This window comes from Candida theae (assembly GCF_024610275.1).
Source record: "Candida theae strain CBS 12239 chromosome Unknown scaffold1, whole genome shotgun sequence".
Taxonomy (NCBI): domain Eukaryota; kingdom Fungi; phylum Ascomycota; class Pichiomycetes; order Serinales; family Debaryomycetaceae; genus Lodderomyces; species Lodderomyces theae.
The window spans coordinates 373,591-396,082 of NW_026261439.1; the positions used below are offsets into that span (position 1 = coordinate 373,591).

Below are 22,492 nucleotides of genomic sequence, written 5' to 3' on the forward strand. Positions count from 1 at the left end.
CAGGATAGGTTGCATCACTCTAATACGCAGCAAACGGTACTTTCAACTGACCACAGGTTCAAAACATGTGTATACTTTACCAATTGGGTCGTGTATGATAAAAAACACTTTCCCCACCATCTTCCTTCTCGATATTATACACACATATTTTACGCATTCATCTCAATTGATCCGTCAAGTGGCCGAGTCAAACTTTCAGACAAATGGTGTGACTTGGAAATGCCAATGGAAACTTTGATACCAGGTGAGAGTGTACACGGAAACTTGCAACAGCTATATCAGATGAAGAAGCTCAACCGAACTTTGAAAGTGATGATGTCAATTGGGGGTTGGGGCACGGCTCACTTGTTTGAAGCAGTGGTTGCAGATGATAAAAAGCTAGAGAGTTTTGTCGCAAGCTCGGTAGAGTTTGTGGAAGAATATGGATTTGATGGAGTAGATATTGACTGGGAGTATCCTAATAATTCCAAACACGGCCAACGATTTGTAGATTTGTTGCGTTTGATGCGCGAAAGACTACCACCAAGGTATTCCTTGACAGTCGCTGCTCCGGCAGGAATCGACAACATCCAATATTTGAACGTGCAAGAGATGGACCAGTATTTGGGCTTTTGGAACTTGATGTGTTATGATTTTGCTGGTCAGGGCTGGTCACAAAAGACGGGATTTCATTCCAATCTATTTGGGAGCAATGGTGATAACAATTTAAACACAGCTGACGTTGTGCAAGCATACCTTCTGAAAGGCGTGATCCCATCCAAGTTGGTGTTGGGATGTCCAATGTATGGTAGGGTATTTACCGGGGTCAGTTGCTGTAATGTTGGGGACTCATTTCAAAAACACGAAAGTGCCGATTCAAATGATGTTATGAACTACAACGAGATCAGTTGCTTTCCAGAACAACGTTTTGATGCTAGAAAAGTGGGGGCCTATGCCTACGACCCTGAGTCTAAACGTTTGGTTACGTACGACAATGCTGAAAGTGCAAAGATTAAGGGTAGTTTCGTCAAGTCGAGAGCCTTAGGCGGAGGAATGTGGTGGGATTCTTCTGGCGACAGGGTAACATCTCTGGAACCCTTACCCGACTCTCTAGTGACCAATTTCGTTGATCAGTTGGGCGGAATTACACAATTAGATTGTAGTAAAAATTGCCTACACTACCCAACAAGTAAATACTTGAGAAGGTCAAGATCGTGATTGAATATATAAACCCACAGGAGTCCCTCTCATTACTAAGTTTCACTCTATACAACATGTCATCTAAAGAATCGAGTCCATTCTTGCAAAAACACTCAAAACTGCGGCGACCAATTCCAATTGCAACTCAGTTGCGGAGGACTCCGAAATCTCGTTACTCACTTCTTGACCCAAGTTGAGCCCTAGCCCCAAGGTACTCTGATGTGATAAATTGAAGGGGAATTCACTAAAATCTGCTAAAAGCTCATCTGCTCTTGCAAAAGCTTGGTCTCTTTTGTCATAGCCTAACGACAACAAAACATTCTCCAATACGTTTGCGGCATATGACCCACACACTAAGGATATGGTTCGCAAGTATCTGAGGGAAGTATCTTTAGGAAATTGGTCATTAGCAACCGAGTCGAGATCGACATTTCTCAGTATGAGTAAAGATAATATTCTGTTTTTGATGTACTCCTTCGATAACTTGTCGGCAACAGGATGGGTAGCCATATCGAATAAAAAAAAGTTCTTTCTCTCTGTCCTCAAGATTCCCTTATCCACTAAACCTTTTGCCAACCTCTCCCTCACTTGCTTCAACTGGTAGTTGATTTTCATCAAATTCCAAGTCTCCCCACTCAACAAATCAATCCAATTTGTGACTGATAGGTTTGACTCATCTCCTTTCATAATCTTGAGTGCTTCATCTAACAAAACTTCCCCAGTTGGCTCATCGTCAATAACTTCCACAAGCCTATCACTCAACTCGAATCTGCGTCTGGCTGGGTCATTGACCAAGGTTATTTTATTCCTGAAGGCCAACTCCAACAATATACACCCCCTCAATGCGTAAGATATGTTATCATTCCAAAAGGACAAGTATCCCTCCTTGTCTTTCAATCCCATTAAAAGCACTTCCTCCATGAGTGTAAGTAAAGGAATTTTCACTTCTTTCGGGTCCTTAATGTCGCGGTCGTCGTAGCCGACTTTAACGTCAGAGTCAGCTTGAGCCGGGACCCTGTCTTCTTCAAATGAATTGGAGCTTCTCCCTTTCGAAGCGGCTTGCTTGTTACCACCTCTCCGTCTTTGCAATCCAGAACTCGACATATATGAGATTAACTTTTGTTGTTATTAGTAGTAGTAGTGGTGTATTTTACAACTCGGCAGACCAATTGATACTATAGTCTAGTTCTTTATGTTCTGTCAATTCAAATACAACTCTCAATCTGAAGAAGGTGAAAATGATGTGGGTCTCTTGGCTGACACTGTTGCTGAAGAGAATATGTCGACTTACGAAAATTCTGAACAAAAGAAAAAAGCAAAAAATAAAAGAAAAGTTGCACAGACAATTGTTTTGTTTTACATTTTACTAGACCGCACGACGAATTTAGATATTCATACCGTATAATCTTGAGACTCCACTCCCGCACCCTCAATTGTATTCTATCATGCTCTCTCCCCCCGTGTGTATGAGATGACTTACCGTACCATATCCTCTCCGTCTTATTGAGTGGACCGTATGTAGTATGATATCTATGCTTTTGGTAGTTTGTTGGCCCCCTCTCCACGACCTTTTCTCCCTTGTTTACTTTTCTGTTTTTATTTTTATTTTTTTTTTTTTTTGGGGGGAACTTAATTTTTCGGAGCTGCAGGAACTATGGAGAGAGGAATTCTGCAACCAGGTGGCGGACCAGAGCATACTGCGTTGATGACTATTTGATTTACACCGTCAAGATAAACCAGTATACGAGCAAGCATATAAGTTAGATTGAGTTTTAGTCCAAAGGATTTTTTTTTTTTCTCACGCAGTCACCAATGGCAACGATTCAAAAGGACAGCACTACAAACCGGTCTGACCTGAGGATAGCCCCACATGCGGTGCCTAGAACACTATCTATTCCAAATAATAGTGATGACGAAGAATTATATACCACTTCTTCGAAGAAAGAGGACTTTGTGTCGTTCCCGACTTTGGAAGAGCCAGAATTACAAAACAAGAGCTCAATTTCGGGGCTAATATCAAAGACTTTGAGAAAAGTTACCAATAATGCCAGTCATTTGGTGCAAAACTACTCAGGTATTCTGGAGGGTCCTAACCAACTCGCTAATGTGCCGTCCCAGTACCCAACATCGAATACTTCATCGTCCCAACCACTGAATCCGAAAAGTCATGACGCGAATCTCCTGGGGCAAACGAATGTAAAACAAGTGGACAGTCACGTCAAGCATGATGTGGGGAACATCACACTGGTTGAAGCGACCAGAAATATCCAGAGCAGAAGCGACTCCGATGAGATGAGTACCCGCTCCGATAGACGTCAAACAGGAAATTCAAAAGTGGACAATCAATCCCCAGTACAACAACTGACACCAAAAAAATCGGTGCTGTCTGATACAATAGTTACTGGCGAGCGAAAGCAAATGAAAGGTGGTGGCGTGGTAACGGAGATGGATGGAAAGCAGACCTCACAAGAGTTACAGAATGAACGTTCTACCACACAAATACCTGACACTAGAATGGACCGCGACGAAGCTGCAAAAGACTTGAAAGAAACTCCCACACAAATACTGCTAAGTACACAAACTACTCCAAAACCCACATCCGCAAGAGTGCACAAATCACACAATTTGATAGTGGAGGAAAAAGCGCCTCGGGTTAGATCAGACAACAAGTCACTTCGACTTTCAACCATTCCATATGCCGGATCTCAATCTTTGAGTCCAAGAGCAACCAGCTCAGTGTTTAGTGTGAATGCGTTAGCAACGGTGGACATGTCGGATTCTGAGCCCCAAACACAACACTCCACGTCTCCTGGCGAGCATATAAATGGCAATACAAAACCAAAAGCGACTACTACTCTTGACAGCAAAATATCTACAATTTTCAACAACTTGCCAAACGACATAGAACTTTCGGATGACTCAGCTTCGGATTTAGAATCATTAGGGGAACTGGAGCAGACTGAATCGACAATAGGAGATACAGACAGACAATTTGGAAAGAATGTTCAAATCCCAAATTCAAAAGCTGATTACGCGAGGTCATTGTCCACATCTTTTGACCAAAGAGCAATTCACAATGAGTCAATTGCAAAGTCATCACCAGTGAAAGTCGACGGGACTCGCAAGCTGACATTATCAACAAATTCAGGAGATTCGCCAACTGTTTCATCGTTCAATGCAATCAGAAACAGAGATGAACGCGCTTCCAGAAAAAGATCTCAAAAGTTTCCCTCAGCTATCTTAGATAATGCAAAGACAATTATGAACCAAAATTTTGGAGCGGTTGCATCGTCTGCGTCGTCAATAGTTGGGAAGAGTACGAAGAAAAAGAAGTCGACAAAAATCTCCCAAAACCCTTTGAAAAATGGCGGGATCCCTAAAAAGTACTGGATGAATGATGCATTTGTTGCAGACTGTTTGAACTGTTTCAAACCATTCACTACCTTCAGACGAAAACATCATTGTCGATTTTGTGGACAGATATTTTGCTCTGACTGCACCCTATTCATTTCATACACGCAGCATAGAGATCAGAGAAACAATGTTATTGATCAAAAGCGGCCCTACCATGATAAGCTACGGGTTTGCAAGCCGTGTTACAGTGACGTCATAATTTATCTTAGTGATGAGTCCTCTGGGTCAGAAACTGATGGAGAAGCTGATCAAACAACTGATGGCCAAAACCAACCAAGATCTCGACAAGAAGACTTGCTTGTGCCCAACCATCCACTTTCACGAGTACGGTCATTGTCGACCACTTCATACCGTGAAAGTCTTAGTGCCCATGACACTAGCCAAGGTTCGATTCGATACGATTCAAGGGCGAGGGATAGCAGTTCGCTCAACTCCAATTCTCCGTCTCGCAACAATAATCACCATATTTACCCGGATGAGTCTATCAAGACCAACGCAAAGCAAGCACCTCGAATGGCTATACCAACGACTCGTGCCGGTGAGTCAATCGAGATTCCATTAGTGAGAAATTCATTGAGTAACTCTCAGTTTGTTCGTGGGCCCTTGAGCAGGTTCGGGTCCGCTAGTAAGCTTGATTCGGTTGATCAGAATAGTTTGTCAAAATCGTTTCAATTTGATTTACCGCTTCACAATCAGATGTCAACCGTGCATCAACACCCAGCATTCAGTTTGGGTCAATCATCTTATGACGTGTTAAACAGCAATAAGTCGTGGTTGAAGAATGCTGAGAGATTTCGCGAAGTAGACTTAGAATCTAATACAAATGATGGTGAGAAGAGTCCAGGTTACAATAGTCTTGTTTCGAGAAAACCATCGCTTAAGCTAAAAGTGACGCCTTCTTTTGGAAGAATGGAAAGAAGCCGTGTTCTATTGGACAGGGGTGGAGACGACGATGCAGATATCGCAAGTAGCTCAAGTGAGAGCGAGGACGAGGACGAGGACGAGGACGAGATACGTTCTCCAAGAGGGTTCAGGGATGAAGGCAGTGATGAAGAGGAGGATGAAAGAGCCATGTCCATATACTCGTCGTTAAATGATGCTTATGGATCTACACCTTTGGGACTCAATTCGGGCCACATGTTTGGGGCAAGCACAGGTGCCGTACCCACATTGGGTGAGTTTCCTGGAATCAAGTCCTTTTACTCTAGTGCTCGCGATAACAATCTTTATTCGGATGTTATCAAGAAAAATGCCATTGGTATTGCTGAAGCTACACGGCCCGAGAGTTTACGCTCCCGCGCTAGAGCAAATGCTTCCATCCAACGTATGAGATCGAGAAGACAAACTAGAGGCAGTCGCAATGTGCTGATTTTGACACAGAATAATATTCGCTTGCCCAGTTTTGGACCAATTACCAACAAAGTTGCAAATGATCTGCAGCTAACGCCAATCTCTTCTCCAACGTCACCCATACCGGAGACGTCCACACGCTCCAATCTAAGCACTGTCATCTCGAATAGCACTATTGAGGAGTCGAGGACCGACAATAGAAGCGATAGTTATGAACCGACAGATACCGACTTGTCCCCTATTGGGCCCCGTACCCTTAGTGGTACAGCTTTGAACCGGCAACATCGTCAGCATAATGACACTTCAGATTATTTTACATACAGTCACCATAATGGAGTTGGAAGCCAGTTGGAGGAGGATGACGGTTTCTTACAGCAAAGTCGCGTTGACGATACTTCGAAACTTGATGGTGTATACAAAGACACATTGAGCGCGGTCTTGAAGCAATCTCTTACTGATTGTGGAATAGAAACTGATTTGCAAAAATGGATGTTAACCCTTCAAAAAGTATTGACCGAAGTTAATAAGTTGAAAATCTCAGACACCTTAGATGTGAGACAGTATGTCAAGCTCAAAAAAATCTTGGGTGGCAAGATTGGGCAAACAGAAGTTGTCGATGGTTTGTTTATAACCAAAGATGTTGATAGCAAAAAAATGAGATCTGAGATCGAAAAGCCACTGATTGCGCTACTCATGTTTCCAGTTGAATATTTGAAGGATCGTGAGCAGTTTATTAGCTTGAGGATTATCCATGCCCAACAATCCGTTTACATTACGAATTTGGTATCGAAACTTATTTCGTTATCACCCGACGTTATAGTAGTTGGGGACACTGTTTGTGGCTTAGCCATCAAGCTTCTCGAAGAAGCTGGTATCACGGTTGTTTCCAACGTCAAGCCACAGGTTATTGAACGCATTTCTCGATACACAAATGCAGACATATTCCAATCAGTGAATGATTTGTTCTTCAAAAAGGGGACGCTAGGTGTTTGTGAAAAATTTGAAGTCAAACGGTTCAGATTTGAAAATGTTGTGAAGAGCTTTATATTCTTCACTGGTACCAACATTGAGTCTGGTTTCACCATTTTATTGCGAGGTGGAGGGGAGGAGTTGTTGGAAAGTGTCAAGTACACTGCCGAGGTCCTTGTTCATGGCTATCTCAACTCTCGCTATGAAAAAAGTCTTTTGAGGAATTTGCTATTGACATGTACAGAAACATCACTTGACCAATCAGCGCAAGATGCAGATGACATAGTCAGTGCAATTATGAATGATTCATTATCGAGTGTGGTGACTCCAATGTTGGATAATCGTGAAGTTGTTTTGTATGTGGAATCTTTCAAAATGCGAAGGTTGAGTTTGTCACCAACTGTGCAATACAACTTGCCACCTGTGTTATGCAAAGTTATTGATTCCTACTACAAGTATTTTCAAGGTTTCAAGCTAAATGAGGCTATACAACTGGTTAACTCGGTGAACGAGATTGACCTCGGTTGGAAGGAACAATTGCGAATCAAATTTGCGGTTGAGGAATTGCCTGGAAAGGACAAGGACTTTTTGAGAATTTTGAAATGCGCAAGCCAAACCCAGTTGAAGCTTTTGCTTAATGAGTACCAATATCGAGCTCGTACCTGGTCCAATTGTTTAAAGTACTCGTCTTATCAATTATTTCCTATTTTCCATCGCAGTATTCACATTTTGCATTCCACAGTGTCGATCAAACATGCTACTCCTTGTGCAGGGCCAGCAATTGCTGTCGTTGACTATTACACCGAGAATGACAGATGTCTAGGTTTATTTCTCGATCAGATATTTTCAGATAGTGGCAAGACTTGTAATGAGTGTGGGGAGTTGTCTCTTGATCATTACAAGACTTATGTCCATGGTAACTCAAAAATTGATTTAATTACCGAAAAGTATGACATCAAGTTCAATGGTGCTAGCCACGAGTCACAAGGAAAAAATCAGAGGGTATTGTGGAGTTATTGCAAGCAATGTAACTATGTTACACCAATCATGGCCATGAGCGACGATACGTATTACCTATCCATTGGGAAATTCTTTGAGTTGTATTTTTATGGTAAAGGTATATTTGGTGGATGTGAACATTGCTACTTTCAAAATTATGTTCAATGTTTTGGATTCAATGATTTGGTAATCAAGTTGGAGTACTCGAAAATTGACAATTATGAGATTGTTGTTCCGAAGAAACAGCTTGAGTTCATTTGCGATATCAATATCAACTTGAAAGTGGAGTCATACAAGTCGATAAAATCCAAAGCAGAGGCATTCTTTGACTCTGTGTTGAAGCGTTTGAGTAGGGTTAAATTGGACACGTTTGTGAAGGCGGAGGATGGTACGAAGAAGGTGAATGAAATGAAGGACAAATTAGCCAAAGATTCCACTGCGATATATAACAAGTTGCAGAAAAAGTATGACGAAATTGATGTCACTAGATATCTCGAGCTAAATTCAATATTCAAGGACTTGCAAGTGTTGGGAATTTTGTGGGATATTGAATTTCAAGAGTTTGAGAAGAAGTATTTGCCTAATGAGAGTGAAGTTAACAAGATTACTCAATTCCATTTGCGGAAATTCCTAATGGACAAGTACAATATACATGATGATGAAAAGACTGATTTTAAAGAAGATACTGCAGAAGCTACTAGGAAGGAGGACTGTGTCAATCCTGGAAATGACGGAGAGAACGTGCAGTTTGCGGATACTCTGGGTGGCGTTGAAGGTGGCAGTAGCACTACCAATCCTAGTAAAGTTTTGGATGTTCAGGAGGGTGTTGATGTCCTTCAAGACGGGCCCAAGATTGAGAAGCTCTCTGACACTCGAGATGAAACTGATGGCACAAGCTCTCACAATGATACTCAACAACATTGCGCATTGCCAGATGATGAAACTTCTCGCCACGGAGACGCAAGCACTCCCATCGAGAGACCGCATACCTTCACTCCCCACAAACCAAGAACTATATCGAATGATAATCTCGAACCCGACTCATTGATTGAGTCCAAAATGTTCTCCAAGACTTCATTATATGAACCAAAGACCAATATTTCCGAAAGGATTAGTAAATGGGAAGAAACCGCAGGTGATAAGGCTCTTCATCAAGCGATTCCATTGGCTCACCGGGGGTCGGATAGTTCATTAAAATCAGTCAACACGATGATTCCATCACAAAATAAAGTGATTCATTTGGCCAATTTCTTTGACAAGATGTATTACGATCAGATATCGTTGGAGTTTTCCAAACAGAGGGAATTTGAGTTGAAGAAAAGAAGTAAAGTTAAAGCTCAACCAGTGTTGGACAGTAAACCAATTGTTGAAATTTACAACAAGATTGAAGATGTTGTGGGGGGTTCCGAGAATGAAGAAAAGAAGGGCGTGGCTACCAATAACGCCAACGTTGCCAATAATAGCAGTGACAATGCCGAATCGAAAGAATCTTCCGTTGGCAACGCTGTTGTAGCGGAACAAGCTCCGAAACAACTTGATATCCCGGAAAAACAGTCATTGTTGAAATCATTGACCAATTTCTGGGCTGATAGATCAGCCACTTTGTGGGATCCGTTGGCTTACCCGTTGGATAGTCATGAGCACACATTCGCTGATAGTGATGTGATTGTTAGAGAGGATGAGCCTAGTTCGCTAGTTGCGTTTTGCTTGAGCTCGAGCGATTATAAGCTGAAACTTAGATACGTATTTGACCAGGGTGACGGTGACACGCAGCGTGATGGTGGAAGTAAGATGAGAGTTGAGGGTCTTACTGATGATAGGGACGTTTTAGTGGATCAACATCAAGATGCTCGGAGTAAATTAAGCTCCTTTGTGGTGGAGGAGCAGCACCACGAACTTCAACAACAACAACAACAACAACAACAACAACAACAACAACAACAACAACTGCTTCTGCAGAAGAAGCAGAAGAAGAATGATCGGGACCATGAGCAAGGAAAACAGCAACAAAATCAGTCGCAGTCACAGTTAGACAATCAGGTTGGTCACGTTGTTGACAAAGACGAAGATGAAGCTACTGTGTCCACAGATGATGATGGTTCTAGAAAAACTGATAAGAAGGAGTCAGTAACTTACAAGGCAGCTGATTTTGGTTTTGGTTTGAGCAACGACAACAAAAAGAAGAGGGCGCAATTTGCTAAAATTGAGCGCAAGTTTAAGCATCGCAATTCTCGTGATGGCGATGGCAAAAGCAATCAATTGGAAGCGATTTTGAATCAACCCAAATCCAACCATTTGAAGTATCAATTTAGCGATGGCAATACCAATTTATCGTGCAAAATTTTTTACAGCGAGCAATTTGAAGCATTGAGAAGAGGATGTGGCGTTGAAGATCTGGACTTCATCCAGTCATTGAGTAGATGTGTAAAATGGCATTCAAGTGGAGGCAAAAGTGGGTCCAGTTTTTTGAAAACTTTGGATAATAGGTATATTGTCAAAGAGTTGAGCAAGACTGAATTGGAGTCATTTGTTGGTATAGCTCCTTTTTATTTCAAATATATTAGTCAATCAATGTTTAATACATTGACTACGGCAATTGCCAAGATATTTGGGTTTTATCAAGTTGAAATCAAGAATCAATTGAATGGGAAAGTTGTATTCAAGATGGATTTTTTGATCATGGAGAATTTATTCTATAATCACAAGACTACACGAATATTTGATTTGAAAGGATCAATGAGGAACCGACATGTACAACAAACTGGCCAAGAAAATGAAGTCTTGTTGGATGAAAATATGATTGAATACATTTATGAATCTCCCGTGTTTGTTAAAGAACAGCTGAAGAAGTTGTTGCGTGGTTGTTTGTTTAATGACACCAGTTTCTTATCGGCAATGGATGTGATGGATTATAGTTTGGTGATTGGCATTGATGATGAGCTGAAGAAGTTGTATATTGGAATCATTGATTGGTTGAGGGCATTTACGTGGGATAAAAAGGTGGAGAATTGGGTCAAGGGAAATAATTTGATTGGTGGTGGTAAAAAGGGTAAGGACCCGACGGTTGTTACCCCCAAGCAGTATAGAATCAGATTTAGAGAAGCCATGGAGAGGTATATTTTGGAAGTGCCCGATATTTGGTACGAAGGGGCAAAATAGGTGCTGAGAGCAGAGAAGCAGAAGTGGATATGATTCAAAACGTATGACTTTTCTTATATTCTGTAGCAAATCGTTGTAGACATTTGTAGAAGTTGACTCAAAGGAAGATAGGGGTAAGATGTTTGGAGCAAAGTTGCATTAAATAGTTATCAGTTGCGATTTCGTGCCGTATGAGTAGATGTGTGGTGGTAACTGTCTTTGTGCTTCTTCCCTTCTTCATGTTTTTAATTTGTTTTTTTTTATTTTTGATTGGAATTCCATGTGCGTGCAGCAAATGGCAAAACTGGTGCAAGAAGGTGTTCCAGTAAGCACCGATATTAGAAAAGACAATTCTAAGGCGTGTTAATGTGTGTCGGGTATATTTGTGTGGCTCGTCCTTTACAGATAACAGGTAAATGTCACAAAGTTAAGAAATTTGACAAAAGTTCAAAGAAATAGACACGTCCTGTTTATAATTGATACAGCTTGCAGACGAAAGGGAGGAGGATATTACAGCAATTTCAAAGGAATGAGATCTTACTACTGACTTGGCTTTGAGTTTTGTTATTGCTCTACAAAGATTTTGAAAGTGGTTCTATAGGGTTTTGAAGGGTGTGTTTAGATGAGTGCATAAGGCAGAGCATCTGTATGTATGTATGTATGTATGAATGTATGTATGTATGAAGTGCTAAAATTGTCTCAGCCTTGCCGTTTTTTATTAATTTTCAATTTTATTTTTATTTTTAGTTTTATTTTTATTTTAATTTTTCTGATTTTTATTTTTATTTTTATTTTTCTGATTTTAATTTACGCGACTGTAGTTGTTGTTGTTGTTGTTGATCCCACTTGCCCACATTCTATTCTTGTCTTTCAAATTATACACACATATATTATTCTTACTATTCAATTTCGTCTCTTATTAGTTTCTTCTTACTTCTTCTTCTTCTTCAGATATACTTTGGAATCATCAGCTTCTGCTTTCATTTACAGTGGATCTATAATACAGCTTATACTGATAATAACAACAACTCTTTCATTAACAAGAGGAGAGATAAACAAACAGAAAAAGGACTAGGATCTGATTCCCGCGTGGCACGAGATTTTGAAACCACTTTTTTTTTTTGCACACAGCCCTATCCCTTTGATTGTGTGTACGCTACACTGGACCACATTGGTACATAGCCACACAACCACCGATCTTATAGTCAGATTAGCTGCCACTTTTTTTCATCGGTTGGTATAGCTACAGCTTCTTGGATCTGCAACAAATTGCACGACACAGACACAGACACAGACACACATACAGACTATAAACATTAGCAAGCTATGGGATTCCGCTTAAGTTTCAACTCTGCGTCACTAATATTGATCTTGGCTTCATTTGTATTCTTGTTGTTGGCTACAATAAGTTCTCCAGTGGTTACCACTTTCAACCTAGGCAAAACTGCTAGTTATACTTATGGTGTATTTGGGTATTGTTCCAACAACAATAATGACTGTTCCTCAGCCACCTATCCATTAACCCTCAGTTCAGTGAATGATAGCTCCTCCAATTGGACTATGAGCGGCTCCACCAGAGACACATTGGCTAAAATTTTCATTTTAACTCCTATTGCCCTTGGATTCAACTTTATCTTGCTAGTTTTGGTGTTTGCTTCTCATTTTGGAAGTAGAGCTGTTGTTTTGATTGCTCTTGGTGTCAATGTTGTATCTGCCATATTGACGATCATCAGCTGCATTATAACAATTTTGGCTTTTTACCCAAATTTGGCTTGGACTGGATGGATTTTGATTGGTTCTGCAGCTGCCAACCTTGTATCAATCATTTTACTTATTCTCACCTTGACGACGTTGAAAAACGATGATGAAGAAGAGGACGGCGATGCAGATGCAGATGCAAATGACAAACACGGATTTGGAACTTATAACAACTACAGCAGAATCGATGACAAATTCAACCATATCCAAGCATCAACGTTCAAGAGTCCAAACAGTACTAGCTCTGTTGATAATGATTTTGATTACAAGCCAGCGTATAACAGCACCACTTCTTTTGGAAATCCCGCAAGCCAAGGTGCTCACAATGGATCCAATACTCGTTACAATGGTCATGCAGCAATTGCTGCTGCATCTGCCGCCTCGTTAGCAAACTCAAACCATGGACAGTCAAGAGCAGAAACAGGCGTCCCACTAGCGCAAAGAACAGGAACTGGAAACGGCTCCATTGCTAGCAACACGTCATCCTCGTACCAAGCCAAGCCTCAAGTAGCCAACGACTTTACTCAAATGAATGGTCGCAACAACACAAGCGGCTCATTAGTTGCCGGTGCCAGTGGGGGGTATAAACCCACAACTGGAGCACCTTACCCAACCACTCCAGGTGTCCCCAATAGCAACAATAACAGCAATGCTGCATTCTCAAGAAGTGTATTTGAACATCATCCGCAAGTTGACGGCCATAGACCATTTACAGAAATGGACGACGACTTTGATGATGAAGAGGATATGAGCGCAGGACGTGCCAATGTCATTGCAAGAACCAATGACTCTGATGAGGATTCAGATTTCACTAGTGTTTCTCAACGACCACCGAATCCACAGTACAATAATCCATATGGTCCTGGACCGCAACAAATCCAACAACTTGTTCCACAACAGTATCAAAGTACTCCGTACACCAACCTGCAGCAATACCAACCATTGAGTCAACAAGTACACACCCAAGGTGCGTCTCCACAAGGTCACTTGCACCCACTGTATCAACCCATCCCTAACCAATACGTGTCCCCAGCTCAACAACACCAACAACAACTGCAACAATACAGACCTGCAAACTATGGTCCACCACACCAACAACCACAATTGCAACAACAACAACAACAACCAGCGCCACAATCTGGACACGCTAGACCAACCATTTCAGATAATGTCTTGAGCAACAACCCCGATTTTAACTTTGCTAGAGGTGTACAACAACAAAAGAGGAAAGTGGCACCGGGATTCGTTCCCGTTGCAGCTAGGTATGGCAACAATAATAGGACTGGACCAGGCAGCAATGCGAGCGCGTTGATGGGAAGAAGTAGTGGTGGATCTGCTGGAACACAAGCCAGAAGTGGGCCCTATGGAATGACCAGGTAGTAGTTGCTTTATATTATGGCGTCAGTAGATAGTGCCATATTACCTTGTCTACGCTTGTGATGGTCTTTTTATTTAACTGAAGCTCATGTGTCAATTCTGTTTCAATTCTCGTTTTATATAGTATTAGTTAATGATTATGTTAGAAATTGCATTAACCTATATTGAGATACAGGGAGAACTACACAAACGTGCCTTCCCACTCTCGAATTTGTCAATTATACTACTACCCACCATCAACATCAATAGGCTTAGACCCATCTATTGGAGAATCAGGGTGGTTCACTTCAAGAGGTGGCTTACCGGAAGAGCCATCCCCTCCACCCTTGCCCAACCCTTGTTCTGGCTTTTCACTCACCTTTCCTGTATCATGACTTCTCCCACCGCCACCACCAGGTCGCAACATCAAAATCATCAATAGTGCAAACACACACAAGACCAAAAAGAAGATAATCTTGCACTTTGTTGTCCGTTTTTGATACGTTTTGGCCTTAATCAATTCCTTTTCTGATGTTTTCAAATCGTGTACTGTGTTTGTCAAGTTGTAATCGATTCGATCCAACATTGTCCCCTGATCAATCACCATAGTTTCCATTTCTTTAAACATGGTTGATATTTCCAAGATGCCCATTGCTAATTTGTTGATCTCGCGTTCTCGTTGTTCTAGATATTGGTCGTTGGAGCTTTGTTGGATTTGTACTTGGGTCTGTTGTTGTTGTTGTTGTTGTTGAGAGGATGTAGATTGCACAATTTCTTTACTCAATTCTTCAATGTTATCGCTCTTGAGTCCATCATTGCCCTGTCCACGTTGATTGCGTTTCTCATTCAAGAGTAAATCAAACTCATCATCATCATCCCGCAAAAAGTTCATATAGTTATTTTGTAAATTTCGAAACACCAACAAATGTTGTTGGATCTTATTGGCATAGTTCTTCTTCATGTTGGTCAAGATGTTCAAGTCCTGGGCTGTATAATTAACTTGTAATCGCTCATGATTCTTGGTCAAGTATTCAAATTTCTTGATTCCGATATAACATTTTTCGAAATTTTGCAATATTTGAAAACTATATTCCTCAATCTGTGACTCAACTTTCTTCTTCAGTGACTTGTTTATGATTATGAGTTGCTTGTATAGAGAGTTTAGTTCTTGAGTTTGTTTATCAATCACCGTTAAGCAAATGTCCAAGTCTTTGGCGATTTCGAATTGAGTAGGTATCATGGGCTTCATTTCGATATCCTCCCCGTATTCTGCACCTGGCTCTTTCCCACTACGCAGCTGTAGGCTGTTGAGTTTTGATGATCCTTGTTGCTGATGTTTCCGGGAGGAAATAATGAGATTATCTTGTTCGGAATCGAATAGGCTATCTGTATCATTGTCATCATCATTCACGTCGTCTTTAAAGGGCCGTCTATGGGGAGCATCTCGCGGTGTCGTTCGACGATACGACAAAAATAATTTAGTCCGGTCTCTAAACATCTTTCTTTTTATTTAGTTCGTGTGCTGTGGTTGGTATACGGTGGTAATTTGAGGGGGGCGGAGGGGTCGCAGCGGTATCCACTTATATAGGGCGAAGTGCACCTAATCTTTCAATTGAAATGGGGGAGATGACAGAGATAGTTCAGATATATTCTTGGTGTATAATGCAAGAAGAAATTAGTCTCTTTCGTGATGCTCGAGTCCTAATTTCGAGCTGTTGCTGCTTCTAAATTGATTCAGCAGCACAAGTCAAAGTTTTGTTATTCGTTCTAGAGAATGGCGCTACCGGGTAGAGTATCGGGAGTAAAAAACAAAAAAATAAGTGCTGATTCCTACCTCGACCCCGTAAGCGCATAATTTTCCGCGCCAACAGGCTTGTGTCTTTGAACCATCCGTTCAACAATAAATTCTTGCACATATTTGACAAAAAAATATGATACAATCAACTGTCTTCTGCTCCCGTACACCACCATGAAGTCTGAGTCCATCAAAATCAAGCATCCACACTCGAGGGATGTCAAACTACCTGTGGTGATGACAATTGCCGGCAGTGACTCGTCAGGCGGAGCTGGAATTGAAGCCGACTTGAAAACGTTTAGTGCGTTTGGTGTGTATGGGGCAACTTGCATCACCGCATTGACTGCTCAAAACACTCGTGGAGTCGTTTCATTTGAAAAGACGTCTAAGGAGTTGGTTGCTAAGATTTTGAAAGCCAATTTGGATGATTTTTATGGGTATGACAATGCGCCATTAAAAGTAGTGAAAACCGGCATGTTGACAAAAGAGGCCATTGAAGAGATTGCTAAGTGTAATCTTGATGTCAAGTTTGTCATTGATCCAGTTATGGTTAGTACCTCAGGTAGCCAGTTGTTTGACTTGGATGGAATAAAGTATTGTGTGGAGCAGTTGATGCAAAACGCATATCTAATTACACCAAACATACCAGAAGCTAAGGCGTTGTATGGATTGTTCAAAAGTCCACCTGAACTAACCAATCTTGAAGAGTTTAAAAAATTTGTTGTGGAATTGCAGAGCTACATTGGATGCCAGAATTTGTTGGTCAAAGGAGGACATATATTGTTTGACAGAAATGGGGATACAACCAAAAACGGTACGCAGATTATTGACATTCTATATGAATCTGAATCTGGAAAGTTGACTCTTTTTGAATCCAAGTACATTAACTCAGAAAATACACATGGTACTGGGTGTACTTTAGCTTCGGCAATATCAGCAAACATTGCTAATGGAAAGAGTATCGCTGATGCCATTACGATCTCCATTGATTTCATTCACAAAGGAATGTTGCAAATCTCGAAATTGGGATTCGGAAGTGGTCCATTGAATCATAACTTGACTCCATGTACTCAAGTCACTCAAATAACTGAAGCTGGTGACAATGAGGTTTTGAAATTCAGTGATGACAACACGTTTATTGACTTTCTAACTTCCCACCCCAAGGTGAGGCAAACTTGGCAGAATTATGTTGAGCATCCCTTTGTGAAAAAATTAGCTGAGAACTGTCTTCCATTTGAGAGCTTTTTCTACTACTTGAAGCAAGACTATCATTATCTTATTATCTATGCTAGAATGCATGGGTTGTTGGCCTCGAAAGCCCCTACTTACCAGCAGACACATGCAGCGGCAACAATAATAGGAGAAATAATCACCGAAATTGAACATCACAAAAAGAGACTCAAGGCCTACAATGTCGATTATGAAAGAGATGTTGAGGACTTGAAGCCTGGGAAAGCTTGCATAGAGTATTGTGATTATTTACTCGATATAGGACAGAAAGAGGATTACTTGGGAATCAAAGTTTCCTTAGCTCCGTGTTTACATGGATATGCTGAGGCAGGGGTTTACGGTAAGAAGTTGAGATCAGAAAACCCTGTTCAAATACCAGAAGTGTATCAAGGTTGGTTGAATGAGTATGCCTCGGATTGGTACGCAAAAGCTGATAAAGAGGGACGTTTGGCATTGAATGCCTTGGTTGTGAATGGAATAACCAGGAGCCGAGTCGAGGAACTAGTAGAGATTTTCAGAGAAGTTTCTCAGTTGGAAATCAACTTCTGGAATGAAGTCTTAGATATTTAATAAGAATAGATTGCGAAATAGTAAAATGAAGGAGTTTCTAAATTCGGCACAATAAACCTCTAGTCGAAAAAGAAAAAAAAATAAAATAAAATAAAATAAAATAAATTCAACAAGGCATAAGAACAAAAATTAAAAAAAAAATACTCGACAATCGGATCGTTCACCATTCAAGGTAACTTGCACAACGATGTTCAATTCGTTTCAGAACACTGGGTATAATCCTAACTATGGAGTACCCAATCAGCAACAACAACAACAACAACAACAGTCCCTCTACACTCAACCAACTGGCTTCGGACAACCCAACTTGTATGCATCGAGCCAACCGACTGGCTATGTCCAAACGCAGCCAACAGGCTTTCAAGGTGCACCCACAGTTGTTGAAAACCATGATTTGAAAATTCCGCCTTTCCGATTATCATTCATTACTGTGGATGATCAAAAGAAATTTGAGCATCTTTTCAGAACTGCCGTTCCTCGTGGAGAACAAGCAATCAGTGGTGACTCGGCCAGTACAATTTTGATGAGATCAGGTTTGAGTCCAGTTACTTTGGCTGAAATTTGGACCTTATCTGATATTGACAAGACAGGATCCTTGCTTTTTCCTGAGTTTGCATTGAGTTTGCATTTGTGCAACACGGCAAAGCGTGGAGAACCGCTTCCCGGTGTCCTTCCTGAAAAATGGCTTAATGAGGTAAAGAGCTTTATGGATGCAATCAACTTCAGCATTCCTGATGATCCCAACAAAATTCTTGCCAATACTCCTTTTGCAAAGAAGGACGATTGGATGTACAATCAACCGTCGATGAATACACAAGCTACCGGATTCAACCAGCCACCAACGACATTCGCACCTCAAGCCACTGGATTTGGAAATTCCTTTGCTCCTCAGGCCACTGGGTTCAATCAACAATCACAAACATCATCTTTCAACCAGCAACCTCAAAACAATTGGGTCGCTCCACAACTTACTGGTTACAACCAGCAACCACAGCCATCAACCAGTTTTGGAGGTGGCGGCGGTATTGGTGGTAGTGTTACTGGCGAGTTTGTTCCGTTGCAGCCTCAACAAACTGCTGGTTTGATACAGAAGACTGGACCTCTTCAAGCCCAAGGGACTGGATTTAACCAACTTCCTCAACAACGCACAGGAGGATTTGCTCCTCAAAGCACTGGAATTGAGCCCCAACGTACTGGTGGACTCGTGCCGCAAACCACTGGGTTTCAACAAACTAGCGGAGGATTCAACACCCTTGGTTTGCAGCCACAAAGAACTGGCCCCTTGCAAGCGAATAGAACCGGTCCAGCCCCTTTGCAGTCTCAGCCAACTGGTCCCTTGCAGCAACAACAAACGGGTGCTTTACAACCACAACCAACGGGCTTTTTGCAACAACAACCTACTGGCTATTTACAAGCCCAGCCAACTGGAAGACCTGGTGAATGGGGATTTGTCAATATGCCAACAGGTGGATATTCCGGCTTGAATACGATGCACAAAGTATTTCAACCAAACACCAACCAAAATTTTCAAGATTTGAATAAAGTTATGAGCAATAATGCTGCGACTAATGTGACTTGGGCCATTACCAAACAGGAGAAGCAAGTCTATGACAATCTATTTCAAGCATGGGATACGGGCAGAAGAGGATACGTGGATTCAAATGTAGCTCTTAATGTATTCACAAAGTCTGGTTTGAGTAGACTGGATTTGGAAGCAATTTGGACCTTGGCCGATACTGATGATGCTGGAAAATTGAACAAAAATCAATTTGCCGTGGCAATGCATTTGATTTATAGAAGATTGAATGGATTGGAGATTCCTCTTAGATTACCACCTGAATTAATCCCTCCAGCAGAAAGAACCTTGAAGGACACAATGGACAATTTGAAAAACTCCTTAAAGAATAATGGGGGGCTCAAGTCTGCGAAAAGCTACAAGCCACAAACAAAGGTGGATGGTGCAAGATTCAAAAACGATGATGACAATTTTGGATATGTCTCGCGTGCTCGCCACAAGAGTAGAGACCAAGGATCACCCAGTGCTTCAAATGAGAAGGACAAGAATCTTACCATAGATGAGTTGAAGAAGAGCATTAAAGAAAAGAAGATTTTGTTGGATGCTTTGGATGTCGAGGATGAAGAAAAACAACACAATGACACCAGTGCAATTGACAAGTTGAAAAGTCAAATTTTCGATTTGCAAACAAAAATCACAAGTCAAGCTCCCAACAACAACAACAAAAACTTGTGGCTTCAAAAATTAAACCATTTAACTAGAGATAAAATTCCAAAGTTGATTTCAAATATAAATCAAGTCAATCAAGAGATTTCTGAAAAAAGCATTGAATTGGTTAAACTCAAATTGAGGCAAGAGGACCCTTCATGGGATGACAAGAATGTTGATCTCAATGCAGTTTCGAACGATTATGGAAAATTTGACTTGAAGCAGAAAATGGCATTGCTCACGGGTAAAGGCGGCAGTGGAGGCTCTGATTTCAAGTTTAAGGAGGCGGTTCAGAAGTCCAAGTCTGAATTTAAAGGGCAATCTGACATGGTGAAGGATATTGAGGCTGGTATCAGGACGATGGAGGATGAATGTGCTTCGAAACTCAAGACCTCCTCCAGAGTTGAAGTTGGATATGAGAAATGGGAGAAGGGCTTTGGAATTAGTCAAACTGTTGCTTCATTTGTTAGAGAATTGCAAAGATATCAAGATGATGCAACTGCAAAGGCGCAGCCAGTGGCTAAACCTGTTCCTCAATCGAACAACAACGGGCCTCAACCTCAGCAGGAGCAGGTTAATTCTACAAAAGTCAGTGCAGTCAATTCTTCATCTGCTGAGCCTCGTGCAGCGTACTCAACCCCGGAAGAGAGGGCGGCTTACATAAAGGCAGAGGCAGAGAAGAGAATGGCAGCTAGACTTGAGAAGCTTGGAATCAGTCGTCACAAGAATCTGGGTAAGAGGTCGACTGAAAAGCCAACACCTGCTGCTGTTCAGTCAAAACCCGTACAAGATGACAGAAACGTGAAGCAGGAGGAGAACATGAATAACGCACCACAACTTGTTAAGCAAAAGACTGGGGCTCCTGAGGTGAATAAGGTCGAAGGAATTGTTCACTCACCTGCTCAAAGTTCAGCAGAGGAGCTTAGAAATGACCGTGACGTAGTGGCTCACCCACAGCCAATTCCACAGCAGTCAGCTTCTTCACGGCCAGCTCAACCTCAACTTGTTCAACCCGCTCGATCTACTCAACCCAGACAAGCTCAAGAAGTGCAGTCAAGCGTGCCTGGTCAGTCCGCTGCTCTTGATTCTTCAAACTCAGATCAACATGAAAATAATGAGGCTACAAAGGAGAATTTCGGTGTGGCTGCTCCAGTAGCAGCTGGAGGCACTGAAGATCATGCTCTGGGTAAGTCGAGAAGTCTTGCTGGACCAACAGACTCATCTCCTGAGGTGAAAGCTTCTTCAAAACCAATTGCTACATCTGTTGCTCCAGAGCATGCCTCACTGAAGGATGCTCCAGCTACCAATGCTCCAAAATATGAAGACGTCAATAATGCACCACCATCTTTTGATGCAGGGCACAATGGTAATGAATACGGGAAAGTACCAGGAGATCGCGAAGCAGCTTCCCAACCAGAAGAACATTCTAGACCTCCTAGACATGACAATAACCCATTCTTTAAAAAGCAATTTCAGCAAGTCAATACCGAAAAGGCAAATATGCAAAGGAATTTTCAAAGAGGTATTCTGAACGATAACAGCTGGAGCGACTCGGAAGAAGAAGATTCTGACGACGATGCGCCAAATAGAGCGGATGCACTTAAATTGGCAAACTCCTTGTTTGGAGGAATGGCGCCTCCGCTGTCAGTTCCTACATCGGAGTCTTTGCTGACTCCTACTCAAGCAAGGAAAGGGGAAACAACTAGTCAACTCCAAGCTGAGCCAGGCACTGCTGCTATCACTGAGCCAACTGTAAACAAGAAGCCTTTGGAGGATTCTTCAACAGGATCAAGTGGGGCAGGGTGGAATACTGCGGAATCGTCACCAGGTATTAACGCTGAGAATGGGGCTGAAGCAGTTCCACCAATTCCACCAATTCCACCAATTCCGTCTTCAAGTACTTTGCCACCGCCACCACCAGCACTTGAGTCAGATGCCCCAGCGTCTTCGTCTCAATCTTTTGCAGCAGAAGAAGAGTTCGAAAGTTCATCCGCTGTGCCTCCACCTCCTCCTGACTTTGCGCCACCTGTGCCACCATCAGACTCAATTTCACTGCCACCTCCTGCACCCCCAGTGCCCTCTTTTGATGCTACACCTGCGCCAGCTGCCCCTCCTCCACCACCACCACCTGCACCCCCAGTGCCCTCTTTTGGAGCTCCAGCTGCCCCTCCTCCACCACCTCCGCCTGCCGCAGCCGCACAATCGGCTTCTTTAAGTGGTGGGGCACCATCTACTCCGAATATAGGAGCTTTGCTTTCTCAAATTACAGGGGGAAAGTCATTGAAGAAGGTTGAGACTAAAGAATCGACTGGTGCCACTGTTGGAAGAGTTTTATAGATACATTTGTTTGTTTTTTTTTGCTGTCCCTCTTTTCATAGTTATAAAAAAGAATGCTTTATTTGCTTTGTTGACATTAAGGTTTTAGTTTTGCGCACGTGTGTGTGGCTGAAATCAGGGGTAAACCAAAAAAAAAAAAAAAAGATAATTTTATGCAAACTGTTACTGCAATG

The 22,492-nt window shown here is 41.8% G+C and overlaps 7 protein-coding genes across 7 annotated transcripts; 5 read left to right on the plus strand and 2 right to left on the minus strand. All coding sequences in view use genetic code 12, as the record gives it.

Moving 5' to 3' along the window:
- Nucleotides 1–282: 282 nt before the first annotated feature.
- Nucleotides 283–1,197, plus strand: CHT4 (putative chitinase; the record flags this gene model as incomplete). The annotated part of the gene is made up of 1 exon (XM_051752720.1): nucleotides 283–1,197. The coding sequence occupies one exon, from the start codon at nucleotides 283–285 to the stop codon at nucleotides 1,195–1,197; it is 915 nt and encodes a 304-aa protein (XP_051608321.1).
- A 63-nt stretch (nucleotides 1,198–1,260) lies between these two features.
- Nucleotides 1,261–2,283, minus strand: KGF57_003313 (uncharacterized protein; the record flags this gene model as incomplete). The annotated part of the gene is made up of 1 exon (XM_051752721.1): nucleotides 1,261–2,283. One exon carries the CDS (start codon nucleotides 2,281–2,283, stop codon nucleotides 1,261–1,263), a length of 1,023 nt encoding a protein of 340 aa, XP_051608322.1.
- Nucleotides 2,284–2,371: 88 nt separating this feature from the next.
- FAB1 (1-phosphatidylinositol-3-phosphate 5-kinase) lies at nucleotides 2,372–11,070 on the plus strand (the record flags this gene model as incomplete). The annotated part of the gene is made up of 2 exons (XM_051752722.1): nucleotides 2,372–2,527; nucleotides 2,986–11,070. 2 exons carry the CDS (start codon nucleotides 2,372–2,374, stop codon nucleotides 11,068–11,070), a joined length of 8,241 nt encoding a protein of 2,746 aa, XP_051608323.1.
- Nucleotides 11,071–12,375: 1,305 nt separating this feature from the next.
- Nucleotides 12,376–14,187, plus strand: SRD1 (Srd1p; the record flags this gene model as incomplete). The annotated part of the gene is made up of 1 exon (XM_051752723.1): nucleotides 12,376–14,187. One exon carries the CDS (start codon nucleotides 12,376–12,378, stop codon nucleotides 14,185–14,187), a length of 1,812 nt encoding a protein of 603 aa, XP_051608324.1.
- Nucleotides 14,188–14,410: 223 nt separating this feature from the next.
- TLG2 (Tlg2p) lies at nucleotides 14,411–15,661 on the minus strand (the record flags this gene model as incomplete). Its single annotated transcript, XM_051752724.1, has 1 exon — nucleotides 14,411–15,661. One exon carries the CDS (start codon nucleotides 15,659–15,661, stop codon nucleotides 14,411–14,413), a length of 1,251 nt encoding a protein of 416 aa, XP_051608325.1.
- A 471-nt stretch (nucleotides 15,662–16,132) lies between these two features.
- Nucleotides 16,133–17,758, plus strand: THI20 (trifunctional hydroxymethylpyrimidine kinase/phosphomethylpyrimidine kinase/thiaminase; the record flags this gene model as incomplete). Its single annotated transcript, XM_051752725.1, has 1 exon — nucleotides 16,133–17,758. The coding sequence occupies one exon, from the start codon at nucleotides 16,133–16,135 to the stop codon at nucleotides 17,756–17,758; it is 1,626 nt and encodes a 541-aa protein (XP_051608326.1).
- Nucleotides 17,759–17,945: 187 nt separating this feature from the next.
- On the plus strand, nucleotides 17,946–22,319 carry PAN1 (Pan1p; the record flags this gene model as incomplete). Its single annotated transcript, XM_051752727.1, has 1 exon — nucleotides 17,946–22,319. One exon carries the CDS (start codon nucleotides 17,946–17,948, stop codon nucleotides 22,317–22,319), a length of 4,374 nt encoding a protein of 1,457 aa, XP_051608327.1.
- Between the last annotated feature and the right edge of the window lie 173 nt (nucleotides 22,320–22,492).